Source organism: Microchirus variegatus, assembly GCF_963457635.1.
Source record: "Microchirus variegatus genome assembly, chromosome: 12".
NCBI classification, from domain to species: Eukaryota; Metazoa; Chordata; class Actinopteri; order Pleuronectiformes; family Soleidae; genus Microchirus; species Microchirus variegatus.
In genome coordinates this window covers 12,637,185-12,655,009 of record NC_139813.1, presented here as the reverse complement: position 1 = coordinate 12,655,009, position 17,825 = coordinate 12,637,185, and the positions used below count along the sequence as shown (strand labels likewise).

Sequence of the window (17,825 nt, the reverse complement as noted above, 5' to 3'; positions counted from 1 at the left end):
TTTTTTCATACCATTGCAACATCCAAAGAAGTTTATTCCACCCTTGGTGTCAGGTCCGTGCCTGTTTTTTTCTGCCATGGTTCCACACATAACTGTGCTGGCAAAAAGGATAAAAAGTCGTTTTTTGTTTGTTTTAATGTTTAAGGTCTAATGATGAGAGACAATTTTGATGTGCTCATGGGTGTTTCTTAAACAAACCAATATAAAATAAGACTGACATAACATGATGTGCAATAATGATCACCATTACTATCATATTCTCATTATCATTTCCTCATTGTTACCATTGCTCGCTCTACACTACTACTACTCATATACTCATATTAACAATACATTTACAATCATAAAAATGACAGTAACAAGAATGGAATTGATAGTAATAATAATAAAAAAAAGTTAAAAACAAACAAACCCCCAAAGCAGATAAAGTCATATAAATGTTCCTTTGGGCTGAGGACAGAGGGGTGAACTGGGTCAACAGACAAACAGAAAATCAGAGTAATCAGTGCGAGAGAGTGCCCCATTCACAACTGTCTCCAAAACAAACACACACATGTTACACACACATGTCTGAGGTGTTAGATCAACAATGCTGCGTTGCTTCAGCACCACAGCTGATCAGGGTGAATGGATGTCACAGTTAGGGCCTCTGTGGCTCCTGACTCCTCCTCCTCCTCTTCCTCCTCAGGACCACAGCAGCTGTTGTACGGGCAATGGTTCAACAAAGTGGTTGATGTCAGGGGGGGAAAGTGGCTCGGAAAGATTATGTCGTGCTAATTCGACTGAGTTCATGTCTAATGGCTGCAAAGACAGAGAGCATAAGGACAAAGTCAGGTCAGCTGTACAGCTTCTACCAACAGTGTAAAATGTAAACAACCACATGATTGGGAAAGTGTGATGGAGATTGCTGCATTACCAATCAGTTATCTTTAAATGTTTGTTTTTCTACAAATATCTCAGTTAACAATATAATTCACCTGCAGTATAAATACACTAACTTATTGATGTTGATGTTGACCTACTGAAGTATTTGAGGCTTTAATGGAATATTCCATTTTCAGGGATTCTAGTGCAACCTTGTGGTCACAACTCCACATAACCCCCAACCTCCCACCGACTGGATAGATTTCTAATTATAAATCCATTAGTGTGAATAAGAACATTGTTGATTAATCGATTGATGGCACTTCTTTAGTGTTCCCAAGCAAATTTAAACATACCATCAATGATTTCATCCTTCACTTTGTGCAATTCACGAAACACCTCTTCCAAGATTTCCTGGTGAAGCACAGACAACAAGTGTGTTCACATTCAATCACATATTTCTATTTAAGAGCAGAAAACACATTTATTTTTTCAAGTTTTGGACAGCAAGATGGCCAAAGCCTTATGCAGAGTTTTGTCAGGTGACTGGGTCAATTTTACCTGTTTCATTCTGTCGAGGTCTAACGAGTCTGCGTCACTACCACTCCCCACAGGCCGTACCCTGCATGATTACAAAGAAACACTGTCAGATTCACTGCTGCTGTTGTTATACTTGACACATCTTACAAGGTTGCACCGCTTCCAGGTCTCACCGAGAAACCATTGATCTGTCTGCAGAGTTTGCTCGATCCCACGGCTTTTTTGCACCATCTAAAAATCAAAGCAGAGACACAGTTGTTAGAATAAGATTCACGTACACAGAGATTATATGTGGAAAAAGATGTGGAATACATATATGCTATATTATACATATATATATATATATATATATGTATATATATATATATATATATATATATATATATATATATATATATATATATGTATATATATATATACATATAACCTAACCCATATATACATATAACCCTAACCCATATATATATAAGAATGGGTATTATTTCTGATTCTGTGTCCAGACGTTAACTAGCAATTTAGAGAAATGCAAAAAATGTGTGACTTTTCACATTTACTGAACCTATTGTTAAGCATGTAACAGATATTTTATTCCAGTGTCTGTCCACTGTATTTTTTATTTTTAATATGCTCATGCATGTTCACCCCGTGTGTGCATGGGTTTTCTGCAGATTCTCCAGTTCCTCCCGCAGTCCAAAAACATGCAGAATTTGGGACTAAGCAAATTGGACACTCTAAATTGACTTAAGTTGTGAATTTAAGGATGATTGTATGTCTCTATGTGGCCCTGTGATGGACTATATCAGCTGAGATTGACACCAGTGACCCCCACGGCCCTCATGTGGAAGATGGATAGTTGGATGGCTGTTGGACTTCACTGACACAATATAGAATATTCCAGAATCCCCTACATCATATTATTCAAACCTCTTTGCATAGTGGTATAACAGTTTCATGTGTTTAGTTTCCCCCACCTGTGGCATTTTGTCCACCCCGGGTACTGGGTGATGGAGAATTTGGATCATCCTAAAGAAAGACACAGTAATCAATAAGCATCATTGCACTACAGTGACAGAAATTATATGAGTCACGACACTTTTATTTTGCTCAAAACAGTACAATTCTGTCACTATGCAAATCAATCTAATTAAGATACAAGCAAAATGGCAGCGATCATCACGCTCATCTTATTACCACAACGTTATCACAGTCCCTGACTCAATCACCATCGCTAATTACTGCAGTAAATCTCACAGTGAACATTAACCTTATTGCAAACCATCACTATTTTCCGTTCACTCACATTTTGGCTGTCTTCAGGCTTCTCTGAAGCTGCTTTCCTTCTGGGGAAAAAAGACGCACCTTCAAATTAGAGCATGATAGTTCATGTCTGCCAATAGATTAGCTAATGAATCCTAAACCACACATAGATTGAAGACTTCAATGAGCAGTTATTTTGTAATAATAATAATACGGCTGCAGGATGTCAATAAATATGGATTTGCAGTTTCTTTTGCAGTTATTTGCTCCGACCTTCGCGCCAACAGAGCGTTCATCTCCTCCATCAGTCCTCCCCCGCTCCCCCCACTTGTTCGGTTGGCTTCGTTTTTGGTGCCTGAAGAGCTGTCCTCAGGCTGAGGAGAGGAAATGAGAGCAAAGGTGAGGAGACAAGTGTAGAGGATAGAAGAGGGGCATTCTGACATAGTAAACTTTTCAAATATACTGTATCAGCCATGTATGGTAAAAAAAAGAATCCACTTTTATTCAGAATGGCTCAGAGCAGTTTCATAATCTCACTCTTTGAACGCGGCGCAGTTTGGCTCCAGCAATCATAGCAGCAAGTCCCGTTGCTGAGGAGGACTCGTCCGCCGGAGGAGGTTGGGATGCACCTGCTGAAGGTGGAGGAGGTCCTGGTGGTGGTGGAGGAGGAGGTGGGCCACCCATGTTCATTGGAGGAGGAGGGCCACACATGTTCATTGGAGGCGGTGGACCACACATGTTCATTGGAGGAGGCGGGCCACACATGTTCATTGGGGGAGGTGCTACTGGTGGGGCCACAGAGAGCACAGCAGGATGGCCTTGGAAAGGAGAACCTGAGGAGAAGGATATATAGAAAACTTGAGTTTTTGGATTCAATGGGCACTTTGAATCAGTAAAAACATGTCGTATTTTATAAGAACCTGAGTTAGAAGACCGTCGCTCCCGCTCCATGTGTGCCTGCATCTGCTGCTGCTGCTGCTGCTCCATCATCTGCCTAATGGAACAGGATGAAAACACACAGTGATGTGACTGTCACACTGTCATTTTATTGATTTCTAATCTAGTAATCACCCAACCCATTGTGCAGTAAATTTGTTTTGATTAATAGCCGTAATTTTCTTCTGCAGCGAGTAATTTTCATGAATGTCAGAGAATCATCATCAAGTGGCTGGAATAGTGTTAGAGGAACATCTCCGCCGAGTGTGGACTGGAGGTCCCAAGGTCAAGATGGAAGCTCCTATGGGACTTCCAGGTCTGGACAGACAAACTGGCGGTGGCAAATCAACGAAGATGTGGGGAGTAAGACAACTGTGATGAAAGGAGCACTGGGGGCTGTGAGGGTTACAGCCAACAGATTCTAGGAAAAACATCTGAGATCTTTGACCAGAAGAGCGCAGTCCTAGTAACATCTCAGATACTGTGCAGAACCCTGAGGCTTCCCAGCCCTCTTGTAGAGGACGATGAAGGTACTGCATGCAAAAACATGCTGTTTTATCACATTTTCTCCTCTAGTGCTAAGAAACCATTAAACAAAATGAAACAATAAACTAACTAAGTATATAAGAAGTGCACCTTCTAGATTTGGATTTATAGTGAATGCTTTGAAACGCTGTGGTCTAGCGGTTTCTAAAGCTGTAACCAAATGTGCTTCTAGCTGTGGCAGGCGTAATTATTTCCTCTGTTTCTGTCACTGTAGCTGCAGCAGCTTTGTGTAGTTTGCAGACTCTACATGACTTTTATTCAAGCACGCGTCAGCAAATTTTCACGCAATGTGTTAGTCATCACTGCACAGTTTTTCCCCCAAAACTCACTCTCATTGATCTCCCTCCATGTCCTTTCTCCACCAAACCGCTCCATCTTCCCTAACATCTCTGTTTTTCTATGTGAGAGCCCACATGTATTTCACTGCACAGGATAGAGAGCGTGCAGGAGGCAGCTTGTGGAGAGGAAGTGGGATTTTCCAGCTGTGCTGAAGTGCTGAGCCAGCAGCCTCACTGATGTGACAGCAGAGCACGCAGCAGGAAAGGGGCTGCTGAGCAATACTGCCTCACTACCACTAGAGAGAGCTCAGTCAAATTTCATTTCTATCCCATGAACACAAACCTGAACCACACACATATGCACACACACACACACACACACACACACACACACACAAAGACAATCTCTCCTTTGACAATCACAAGCATAATCCTCTGTGCAGAACAGGAACAATTTAGCAGACATAGGATCAGGAAAGGTTATTTTTCTCTTCTTAAGCCCTTGGCATTTGGCCTTCGAACGAACCAATCGGCAGAGAAGGAAGAGGTTTAAACAGCAACAAAGGCCTAGTTGTGCCAGAGTCCGTCTCTGAGGAGGAAGAGCAGCCACAGTGGCAGAAATGCAGGCTGCTCACTGAGCCATGGAAACTGGCTGCAGCATCACTTTACAACCATTATCCATACTTTTGGATTCTTAAATCTGCAACTGTGATGCAGGAAAAAAAGTTCTTTCTTGAACTTGGGCTGTTTTTTTTTAATACGCTCTTTCTCCATGAGAGGAAGCTCTTTGATGCTGTATAAAAGAGAGAAATGAAACAGCTGCTGATCTCAGCGGTGACAGTCCATATTCCCTCTGTGTGACAGGTTGTTAGACACTGTTAGACACCGCTAACCACCATACAACCCACTGAGACTGAGTTCCCTTCAAGTTCATCCACTGGTTTGGGAGTAAATCAGTAAAAATGTCTTGAAGGAGCCACGACAGCTGCACTGAAATATGAGATGTCTCGACAGAAAGCATTTTAGAAACAGACAGGAAATGTCACTGGTGAGAGACTCTAAAGACTTTGTCAAACCTTCACTCTGGATTACAACCTGCTGTGTGTTGTTTTTGTGTGCATTGTGTTCATCCAGTTTAAAAGGTACAGTGTGTAAAATTTACATTTATTGGCGAAGTTGCTATTTGCAGCTAAATATCTCTCACCTAACCCTTGTACGTTGTGCGTTATAGTAAACATGGTGATCCAAAATGGTGACCTCCATAGAGCTGACCCAAATGTGAAAGACTTAATCTGGGGTGGTGAAAAGCAAGAATTCATAATAAAATTGGCAATTATGAGTATTTTATCTTCAATTTCTGCCAAATTAAAAATATTTTCTGCAACATTTGACACACTGGACCTTTAGTCAATCTCAACCTGATATTTTGATATTGTTCTGTCAACACAGAATTGTGAAAATTCAGACTGAAATCTGAGAGCAGCTGTGGAATTGGATTCTTTATTGTTTCTTTCTTTAATTCACGTCCAAACTGATAGATTCTACGGGGCCCCTGAAGTGACATGAGAAAAAGAAAAAGATGAAGAAAAAAAAACTTGAAATCTCGAGTTTCAAAGGCGAGATCTCGAGTTTCCAAAAAATTATGGAAAAACAAACAAACAAAAACATTTCATCCAATTTTTTTTTGTAAATTTAAAAAAATCTCTAGTTTGAAAGTAGAGATCTGGAGTTTGAAAGAATAAAAAATATAAAAAATATATTATATTTATATTTTTTCCCCATTTTTTCCATTATATTTTTGGAAACTCGAAATCTTGACTTTGAAACTCGAGATTTCAAAAAATGACCAAAAAAATATCACTTTTATTTTTTCATAATTTTTTGGAAACTCAAGATCTCGACTTTGAAAATTGAGATTTCATTTTTTTTTTCATCATTTTTTTTCTCATGTCACTTCGGAGGCTCCTTAAGATTCTGACTGTTTGAGAAATTGATTTCAAAAAGGCTTGAAAACATGTTTCAAGTGGAGAACCATATTGACAATGACCTCCAGTTGATTGTGTCTGTCTTTGTAGTCTATGTTTTTTTTTTGTTGTTTTTTTTACCTCGCTCTCTGAGCATCTATCTCATCTGATGTTGGCCCATTCTGGACTTGGCGCTGGACAGCTGGACCTGAAAAAGAAGAATGAAGACAAGTCAGAAAAAAAAAAGAACAACAAATGAAGCGAAGCCGACCTAAATGAGCTATTATGAGCTTGATACTGGTAATTGAAATTTGTACCAGTCAAGACAATTAAGTAGCAAATGACAGGGAATTACACAATGGTTGATCATTATGTCGTCTTTCTTCTGTAATGAGTAATGTGAAATGAAAAGCATGTTAATCAAGTAGAACGTAATCCAGTGCTGCTGCATGTAAGACAGAAGTGCTTATCCCTGCTCTCTCTCTCTCTCTCACACACACACACACACACACACACACACACACACACACACACTGCTTGGATATCAGTGTCCTTTGACATGTTTAATTCATTTAACTGCCAGCGTGAGCACAAACACACGTAAGCACACAGTGATGCAGCTCTTAGTTACTATAGTCCATGTTGGAGGTGAGGCTTGATTTTATCATGTAAAGCACCTTTAGTACTTTTGCTAGAATTAGTATTTATATGAAATGTGCTATGCAAATAAATGACCAGACGCAAACCCATCACATACTGTATTATACACATATATTACTTTCTGACAGGTGTTCAAGAAAGTTAGAAACTAACTAAGTGTGCGAAGATTTAAACGTCTCTACACAAGCCGTCAAAGAAACAAAAAAACTGTCATGCATATGCTTTAGCTAGAAGTGAAAAAAATGTATCAGCATTAATTGGACTTTTTGTAATTATTTCTTTGCATTTAACCCATCCTCTACTAGGAACCTTCCTAGAAGGAACACTGAGCAGCACCTGGGGAGCAATGGTTGGGTTGTGGTACCTTGCTCAGGGGTCCTTTGACCTGGTGGGGACTCAAACTGGCAACCCTCCAGTTAAAAGCCAAGTTCCCCTTCCACTTAGATATGGGCTGCCCTATTATGATATCCTTACATTAGGTACAATTAGAGTCACCTTATCTCTGACTCCATCATAATCTAATTTGATACCAGTGTGTGAAGTATACATGAGGAAGAGGACGATGATTAGAGAGGAAATTATCTTATTGGGAATAAATCTGCCTCCTTTGAAAAGACCGTAGCTGACTAAGACAAGTCAATTTCATTTGTAGAACCACTGTATTTTAACACTGGCTATAATGATGTTATTTGAAGAGCTTATTATTCTTCTTAGGTAGTAGTTAGTATAAAACGTTTGAGAAAATCCACCAGGACTATTTTGTGTTCAAAGACTTAAAGTCAATGCTTGGATGCAGAGGAATCACAGGAGAAGATAAGCACCTGATCAAAGATCTGTGACTCTCTCCAGTATCTCCCTCCTCTTATTTATGATGTGATATGAGCAACAAGGCATTAACTATGTAATCCATTTAATACCACAAGTGAGCTGCAGATGCAGAGCCAGATAAGGGATGTAATTAATTAAAGACATGATAAGATTAGGACAAGAAGACGTCAGCTTAGGGAGAACAATGGAGTCAGTGTGAATCATCAGATCCCAGTGAACGTTTTCACATCACTGAACTCCTGTGGGACAATACTAATACTTAATTGTTCCCCCTGAGATCACCCTCAGTAGAACACGTCAGAATCTACACTCACTGGGCTTCGTCTGGAATTGAAAAATGTTCTTTAAAGACATAAATCTTTTTAAAGTTACAGAAACAAAAGTAAAAAAAATCGACCCCTGTTCTCACCCTCCTGTCTTATAAAAGTTGTCATCACAGATTTACAGCTCCACACACTCCTATTCAGGGTCAATACTCGCTGACCATTCTTTCCACTGCTCACATAAGTGACTCTCTGGCGAGTCGCTGGTGCTAATGGCTGCCATTGATCAAGTAACGGAAACCCCAAAATAACACTGCACTACAAAAGACCTTACTCGCGCATGCTATCAGGTATACCTACACACACAGGATAGCACAAACACTACAAACAAACAAATAAATTACAACTTGTCTCCATATATTCATAGCAAATGAGACTGCGAGTAAGGATGATGACATGTTGAGTACATTTTCATAGAATTATTCTTGAATAAGACTTTTAGAATTAAATTACATGATGTTATTTTGTTCATTTATGTCCTACATGTTGCCAGTTATGATGTTCATTGTGTCGAAGGAGATAGTTATTGGTAAGTGTGATTAATTAGTGTTCTAGTATCTTGTACTAGTATGTTCCCCTGCAACTAATGCTATATATTACAGCTTGATTTATTGTGCTTTGTATGCCAAAGTCATGTTTTAAAAATGTTAATTTACAACAGTGTCAATTCTAGTGATCGCAGTGTGTCAGCTGATCCATCAAACATCAAGAACATGTGTATAATTTATCAAAATGGCCTCTCAATGGAGGCTTTTAATGGAATCTGCAATTCCTCCTTTATATTAGCTATTATTAAACTGTTGCAGTTGATCCTGGTTAACAAAAGAATCCATTTGTCCTTTATAAGTTTATAAACTGTTATAAATGACAGTTGGTGAAGGTCAATAGTTCTTCAGTCATCTCAATTCTGTCAACTAAGCTTAAAGCCATAGATGTCAAAGATCATTTAAGTTACTAATGTAGAGACTATTCAGACTATTGACTATATTATTATTATCTAGGAAGAAGCCAACACTTTTCAAAAAAGAAGACACACACCTGCAGGAATGGATACTGCGACTTTTAAACACACACACACATATACACACATTCTTGTACTTGCTGCATACCGAGGACCAGGTGTAAGAGCTGACAAAGTGAGGACCAGCATTTCCACTTGAAAAATCAACACGATTACAAATATCTACTTCATCTATAAAGATCTACTGGGTGCAGTACCATAACATGTCTGCAGGTGGAACCCCAGAAAAACACAAAAAGTGTGTGAAACACCAGGGCTTTTTTGGTACCAAATTGAAGACAAAAAACAGAGTATAGCATGTTTATAACCTGAGGAAGTGATTTCAATGAAAACAAAGTGAGGACCGGCCAAAATGTCCTCACTTCGTAAAAATGACCTCACTTTGAGACCTCAGTGTGCTACAAGTACAAGAAAACACGGACACACACAGTAATTATAATTGCCACACAGGAGTTGAAACACACACACACACAGCTTCTCTACCTACAGGACATGCTGAAGAAGAGGAACCGGCTGTAGCAGACACAGAGGCACTGACAGACCCACTCCCTGCTGACCATCTCTCACCTTCGGCTACCCTTCCTCCTCGTCTTCCTCACCTCCTCTCCTCTCTCTCCCTCTCTCTCTCTCTCCTCCACCTGGCCACTGTATCATCTGTCATCTTCTTGTAACGCACACCTCGCAGCAGCAGCAGCAGCGACAGCAGCAGTGCAGCGAGTATCTCTGGTTAATGTTTCAAAAGGTGGTGTTTGTCAGTGGACTGTGTGCAACCTAATGATCGTATGCACACACAAACATCACAGGAAGCTCAACCACACGTGTCCCAGCGTCAGACTGAGCTTAACACAGGAGGGGTGAACCAAACGAAAATGTCATTCAAAAACATGAGCAGCCAAAGGTCAAACACTATAAACTCTCTATACTTAAAGGAGCCATATGTAAGAATGTGGTCAAAAACAGTTACTACATTCAAATTCAAAATACCGAGGTCTTTTAGGTTTCGTTTTCTGACGTAAACTGGCAACCCGTGGTTGCTCGGCAGCTGAGACTCTGCTGACTGCAATGATTGGTAGATGGCGGTAGGTGGCGCCACATGCCAAAACATGATTTCAAAATATAAACATGATTTGCAGTCTGCAAAATATATTTTTAATGCAAATATTTTGTCTGTACTGTTGTTGTTGGTGAGCATTATTCCTGAGTGTCTGTGACATATTAGGAGGATTTTATGACCAGTTGCTTTAGATTTATTACATAATGCACCTTTAAAATATATACTTTAAAAAAACAGTTTTGTCCTTATCTACTGAGCATTAACATTAACAGGCCCAGAACAGGTTTAATCTCACACATTGTTCTGTGAGTTTATTATTTGTATCACATTGTGAGTTTTGCAGTGAGGATGAAAGGTCAGAGTTTGACCTTCTCACCACTAGAGGGTGTAGACACACCTGCTCAGAGAGCAAAGGAAAAGCACACAAAAGGTGTAAATCTGTCTCTTGTGTGATAAATTATAGCAAAAAATCAAAGTGGGAGTGGACAGAACCAACACAGCAACCATCCGTCCCATTCACACACACCCATGCATGAACACGAGCGCTGCTTATTCATTTGCTTAATCGATGCAATGTGTGTGAGTGCGTATGATGTAGATTGTACAGTATCTTCTCGTGCAGCTGGATTCACTGCTGGCCCGGTGACGCCGAGGCTATTAGTCTGTCAAGTGTGTGTATCCTTTCTTTTGTGTGTCTGCGCACTTGTGTTTGGCTGATGTCACTCAGGCCTCTTTGTTTCCCTCGTCCTCTGTTATTAGATAGATGAAAAGATCTGCTCTCTAGCACAGCACCCAGGGGGAAACTTCTCAGTGACTCACTCTAATTAAGAGGCTGGAGGAGACACACAAACACTGAGTCTGCCACCACTGCTGCTGCTGCTGCTGCTGCTGGACTTTCAACTGGCACAATGTGATTATACAGTGTCTCTCCTTCATTTTTCCTCGTAATGTCTCTTTCTCTTTCATGAAACTCACACTTGTACACACACAAAGCTCAGGACTGACAGACACAGTGACGCATGTCTACAGCAGATTAAACAGACACCATCAGATTTGGTTGGCCGCAGCCGTTAAAAATCGTAATTGCACTGTGAGAGTAAATGTCACTGGCTGTAGGCGAGCATCTGCATTTCATTTAGCGCTCGCTGAGGATGGCTTTGTTTTGATTTGTATTACAAAGTGCCCGGTGGAGGGGAAATAGGTGTCAGAATGAAGCTGATCCTCATTGATATTCACCCGCGTCACAAAGAGAGGTGACAGGAAATGAAGGGCGATGGAAGAGAGCATTCGTTTTCGTTAAAGCAGAACTAGACCGGAAGTTCCTATTATCGCTGTTTTTTTTGGTGTGTATCTGCGTCATTGCCTTGTTTATGAAGCCTGACGGTTCGAAACAAACAGTTCAGCCACTGCTGAGAACGTTGTGTTTTATTGTAATCTCGGGGCTCAACGAGATCTCTGAAAATCCCGTTATAGTTACGTAAACAGCGGTTCTCCTGAACAACCGATCGTCCTGCTCCGGGCACTAGTCCAGGCACATCCGGTTGCGTACATTGAACCGCAGAAGAAGAATAACGTCCGTTGTGGAGGTGTTTCACGAGCGACAGCGTCTTCTGACTCTGGGTCTGACTCCGGTTTAAAGTCATAAAAGGGACTGCGGCGGGGAGTCGTGAAGAAGCTATTTTTAAACACTGTTAAAACAATGTTTTGATAATGAGGAGCAGTGCATCCGCTGTTCCAGAGGGGGGCGCTGCGCTTCTAAGAACGGATGTGCTGGATAGTACTGGCCAATCACAAGACTCTGTCTTCTGGGGGTGAAAGTTCGCTCTGAAACATCGCGGCTGAAAAACACTGTCAGAAAAGAGGATTTCTATCGGCTATTTTACAGCAACTAGGAGGTTTTTGACCATAAAAACAAGTTAATATATGTAAGTAGACCTCCATAACTAACATATATGTGCAACAGGACCAATCTATGTGACCTTTAAAATCACAGGATCGTATTCAAAAAACGACTTTGTGCTTTGTCACATAACTAATATTATATTCAAAATAAAATTCCTTGTCATCCTCTCCAGAGGCACAGCTTGTGAACAGGCAAGGCAGGCAACAGCTTGGGGCCCCGAGCTGATAGGGGGCCTCCGACACTCGGAGCCTGAGGGCTGTTTTTACTGAAATATGCAGTGATCAGCCGCCTCCCCGTCCCCCTTAAAAAACAATGGGCAATTTGCAATGACATCTCAGTAGGAAACCTCCCTAAAGGGCCCCACCTCACGTTAACCTGTGTGAAGTTATCATTCTGCAAGTTGGAAAATGAGGATTATTTGCAGTGTAATGCATATCTTTTTTACTCAGTTTATATATGTTTTTCAGTTATTTACAGTATGTTATTGTTCTATATATTTATATTGTTTTATAATGTGGGTTATTTACAGTGTAATGTATTTTTTTTACTAAGTTTATGTAGTTTTTTAAAAGCTATTTTCAAAATGTTGCATTTTAAATTCATACATTATTTGTTGGTGTCAGATTATTTGTAACATAATGGTGATGAACACTGGTTGGAAGGGCCCCCTGGGAATTTTTGCCTAGGGCCCCTGCAGACTCTAGAATCGCCACTGATCCTCTCAAGGCAGGATTCTTAAATCTGTGTGTTACAACAAGGCGTGTTGTCTGTCACGCCTATGGCGAGTGGCACAGTATTCAAAGCACATCAGTTTCACTGCCACAAACACGATATGTGGAACATGTAAAATTGTTCATGGCTCAGAAAAGATGATTAAACATATTTTATAAAGGCTTAAGTGAGGTAGAAAACAACATCCGCCATCGTCCAGCTGCGCTCAAACATTTTACTGCGTTACTCACACATTAACATTATAGGCTACCTTTGCTTTTTAGTGTTTTCTCATAAACCAGATGTTCTGCCTTAAAGAAAAAGGACCTCCATGAGAATGATGACAAGCACTCTGTCTGCTGACAGGAACTTTCCCAAGCTGAGTCTGCTTTCTGCATCAACCGTTCACTTGCTATGAGGGAGGCACGATGGAGCTAAGGGTGTCCCTATTAAAAGTAGAAAATTATACATAATGGGCTTCCTGAGCGTGTTCAGCATATGTGCTCATTTGCCCTGAGGAATCACTCACCTCCATCCTGAGCGCTGAGCACGTTGAGGGCAAAGAGCATGGCGTTGGAGAAGGTGGTGGCTTCCTCCTTGCTGGCGAAATTGAGGCCATAAACCTGCCTGGCATCCCGCCACTGGTGGAAGGTCGGGGTGGCCTGGTTGTACTTGAGCCCCTTGACTATGGAGTAGTTGATTACCACCTATGGAAGTGGAAGAAGAGGAGGAGGAGGAGGAGGAGGAGAGCGGATGAGAGCGAGGAGCTGCAGTTTTTAGTGAAGGGAAAAGTGCAGACAGATATTTCACAGTGGGGATGTGTAAACATCCACTCTTGTCCTTTATCAACAGGACGATACACAGCGGAGAGATAAACGCAATCATGATCTCTTACTCTGGCTGTCATGATTGGGGAAAAAGACATTTCTCTTCCACATAAACTGTGTTTGTGGTTTATTTATTTTTTTAGTTTAATACAGAATCAGTATTATCTGTCACGGCAGACTCTTCTAAGACATACAGTGTAAACTCAAATACACTCAATCATGAAACGAGTAAAACACACGGCATAAGAATAAACAAGAATAAATGATGTGTAAAGTGATATAGTGCATGTATACATATGTTAATGTTGATTGTTTGTTTATGGGTGTTTATGGTAGTGACAATGATGGAGTACTTGGAATAAAAACATTTAAAATATACAGATTTTCCCGTTTCTTTCTGTACTTAAAATATGTGTTGGCAAATGAGTCATTTGTCACATGTGGTGTAAATTAATTATTTGTGTTAGAGAATGTATGTAATTGAACACAAGCTGTTAAAACACTCTTTTCATCTTGCTGAAGAAGCCAATAACAGCTCTTTCACATTTGATGGTAATTTCATGGTGTGTGTGTGTGTGTGTGTTACTTTGATTCCTAGCTCTGTCTACTGTGTCTTATCACTATTGACATAATCACACATGTAAGAAAGATAGGAGCTAATGAAACGCCACTTCTCGAGACAGACAGGAAGACATTTCCCGCCTAATCCCAGCAGAGTAGGATTAGCGCTGTTTTAGACCTTTAATGAAACACCAGAGATGTTGCACACGCAAAACACTCTTTCAGTAACGACAATTGCAGTATTTTTTCTCAATGTTACAATTAGTATAGAAATTAGTAACACCTGATCTCTGATTTCTGTGTGTGTGTGTGTGTGTGTGTGATGGCTGTCATTACCTGCTGGTCCTGCAGTTTGACGCCCACCACTCTGAACGTGTTGTTGGCAGTGTTGTGGTAGATGTTGATGCGGCTGAATCCCTGCTGTCCAGGTTTGATGGGTACCCACTTCTTACTGGTGTCATCGTAGACCATGACGGAGGCTCGCGCCTGACAGATGCTCTGCTCACTGTAAAGACAGATGGAGAGAAAAACACACGACAAGAGAAAGAGTGTGTTAATTATGAACAGGCTGTGAGAGGTAATGGATTTAAGGAAAATCCACCCATGGACACTTTTCTACATGACATACCAGCAATGTAGTGCTGTGCATTTTCACTACAGTTATCAACAATATCCTCAATCTTCTATATTGATGCATGTGGCTACTTTATAACCCGAGGTAACTGAGCATCCCTGTTGTTCCTGAATGATGGAACTCTCTGCTGTTTCACTTACAGACCCTTGACTCCTTCCATTCCTTTACAAAACAACTAACACGCTAATCTGATTTACCACTGTGTCTTCCATCCATCTTCTACCTCTTTATCCTCCACATGAGGGTCACGGGAGAAGCCGTGCCAATCTCAGCCGACATAGGGCGATAGGCGGGGTCACACCCTGGACAGTTCACCAGTCCATCACAGAGCCACACATAGAGACAAACAACCATTCACTCTCACACTCACAACGGTTAGTTTAGAGTGTCCAATTCACCTAATCCCCATATTGCTTTGTTTTTGGACTGTGGGAGGAAGCTGGAGAACCCGGTGAAAAAAAAGTGTTTTTGCAGTCGAGCTGCAGCACCTCTACAAACCTACTGCTCTACTGATGGATGGATAGATGCTTGTGTTAAGTGAGACAGTTACACTGAACACGGCATCAACTCAGCCTTCTAATCCTCTGTTACTCAATAGTGTGATCCAAATGCAATCAAGTGCCTGTCCAGCTGTTGGTTGGTGTGTGTGTGTGTGTGTGTGTGTGTGTGTGTGTGTGTGTGTGGGGGGGGTGTGTGTGTGTGTGTGTGTGTGTGTGTGTGTGTGTGTGTGTGTGTGTGTGTGTGTGTGTGTGTGTGTGTGTGTGTTCTTGTACGTGTGGCACACTGAGGACCAGTGAGGGTTTTTAACCAACAAAGTGAGGTCATTTTTACGAAGTGAGGACATTTTGGCCAGTCCTCACTTTGTTTTCATTCAAATCACTTCCTTTGGTTGTAAACATGCTATACTCTGATTTTAGGTCCTCAATTTGGTACAAAAACCCGTTTTCCAGCGCTGGTGTTTCACACACTTTTTGCTCTGGGGCTCCACCTGCAGACATGTTATGGTACTGCACCTAGTAGATCTTTATAGATGTCATTCATGAAGTAGATATTTGTAATTGTGTTGATTTATAAAGTGGAAATGCTGGTCCTCACTTTGTCAGCACTTATACCTGGTTCTCAGTATGCAGCAAGTACAAGAGCGTGTGTGTGTGTGTGTCCTCCAGCACTGGTCTGCTTGCTTGTCTGACTGCGTAATCACAACCCACTGAAGCACTGCCTCCTAACTTTTTCCAAACACACACACACACACACACACACACACACACACACACACACACCCCCACACACACACACACACAGTCCCATGAAAAGTTTACATATGTTTTACAGATTTCCAGATTAAAGGGGACTTGAAGGTGAAGGGGGGGAATCAAAATTCAAGGTGCAAGTACACGGCCGGATGGAAAGGGGGAAAATCACAGCGGAGGAGAACAGTTTGACTTGCAAATGAGTTTAATAAGAAGAGTCCCATCTGTGTCTTTGCCTTGCTGCCAAATCTAAAATTAGTGGATCAAACCCTGAGGCAAAGCAAAAGAGCTGCGTCAGAGAGAGAAAGAGAGAGAGAGAGCGACAAAACAGAGGGAGAGGGACATGTTTGGCTTCAAGATGCAACATAAGTTACAGTGAAAGACATCAGGTTCGATGATAAGGATTATAGAGGGGAACTGTGACAGATCAGTGCAGCACTAAGTGGCTTCTGGTTGAGATGAAGAAAGGACGACGATTAAGAGCTGAAGCCTGAAGCATGGATTATACTTAAACTGACATGAATTGACATAATTGTCCAATTTGAAAAGTGAAATCAAAGGAAATAGCTGTTAGCCACCAGGGGGTAAATTACTCTGCATAAATGATCGCACTTCAAGAGACATCCAACATCAGGATTGATAAAAAAGCAAGGAGTAAAAAATGTCTTGTGTAAATAATCCCTTTACCACTCACCAGGTGACGTTTTCAGGCCTAAGCCTGACTTAAGACCAAGATGAAGAAGAACCTAGGCCTGAAATGTCACCTTGTCAATAATAAAGAGCTTTTCTTGGAGCAAATGAGCCTAAATCTTGATTTACAGTATAACATCGGGAAACATTTTCCTGAGGATTCAGTGTCCTGCTCTCTTTCAGCCATGTTAAATTACATTAGTGCTTTAGTGCACACGTCTCAAATCACCTCGAGAACTGGAAGAGCATCCATGTGTTTAATTTATTTTCTTTAACTTGTCCACTGTTCATTTTTAAAAGGCAGTTCTCTGTCTGAAACAATCTGAAAATGGCATCGGAGGCCCAGAGGCATGAATAAATAAGGCTCTTGTGCTAAAAGAAATTTGACGATGAAGAAGAAGAAGAAAGAGCTGAGGGCAGAGACACCCGTTTTTCTCACTGACAGTTATGGGACGCACAAGAGTACACACACACGTACACACAGATATAGGAACCTACAGTAGCGTAGATCACTGCTTCAATGCCACAGATAAAAAATTAACAATTACTCTGCAGCGTATGAATAAAACAGATGCTTCTGGATTTACCTTGAGAGCACACACACACACACACACTCATGCACAAGACTTTGCATCATCCTTGTTCTGTTCATGACCAGATGCCACTAAAGTAAATTCAAGCTGACAGGAATCTCAGAGAGCTGCTCGGTTATACTCTGCTGCTTCTCCTGCCATCTATGAGGAAACGGACCAATCACAGAGCAGGAGGACTGATGCAGCTGGGAAACACATACAGGGGTTGAGATCTAATATAATATTATTTCTGAATGACTTTGAACGTCACAGCTGTTGGTGTTAACCTAACCTTGTCAGTTCAGACGAATGCTGACTGCACCCAAAGGCTATTGAAGCAGCTGCATGCACGAGAACTGTATGGTGGGCAATGTGTGCTACAGTTGTGGCTGCAGCTCTTCTATTA

The 17,825-nt window shown here is 41.1% G+C and overlaps 1 protein-coding gene across 1 annotated transcript in view; it reads right to left on the bottom strand.

The window, feature by feature from the left end:
* Positions 1 to 763: 763 nt before the first annotated feature.
* The window catches only part of evlb (Enah/Vasp-like b), a gene marked incomplete at both ends in the record, with an annotated part of 29,737 nt that continues 12,675 nt past the window's right edge, over positions 764 to 17,825 (bottom strand). Inside the window, 12 exons of the mRNA XM_083898520.1 lie at positions 764 to 801; positions 1,221 to 1,278; positions 1,426 to 1,486; positions 1,578 to 1,635; positions 2,376 to 2,427; positions 2,705 to 2,744; positions 2,935 to 3,035; positions 3,199 to 3,494; positions 3,582 to 3,655; positions 6,527 to 6,593; positions 13,415 to 13,592; positions 14,610 to 14,778. Coding sequence (XP_083754646.1) covers positions 764 to 801; positions 1,221 to 1,278; positions 1,426 to 1,486; positions 1,578 to 1,635; positions 2,376 to 2,427; positions 2,705 to 2,744; positions 2,935 to 3,035; positions 3,199 to 3,494; positions 3,582 to 3,655; positions 6,527 to 6,593; positions 13,415 to 13,592; positions 14,610 to 14,778 — 1,192 coding nt within the window. The remainder of the gene's footprint in view (positions 802 to 1,220; positions 1,279 to 1,425; positions 1,487 to 1,577; positions 1,636 to 2,375; positions 2,428 to 2,704; positions 2,745 to 2,934; positions 3,036 to 3,198; positions 3,495 to 3,581; positions 3,656 to 6,526; positions 6,594 to 13,414; positions 13,593 to 14,609; positions 14,779 to 17,825) is intronic.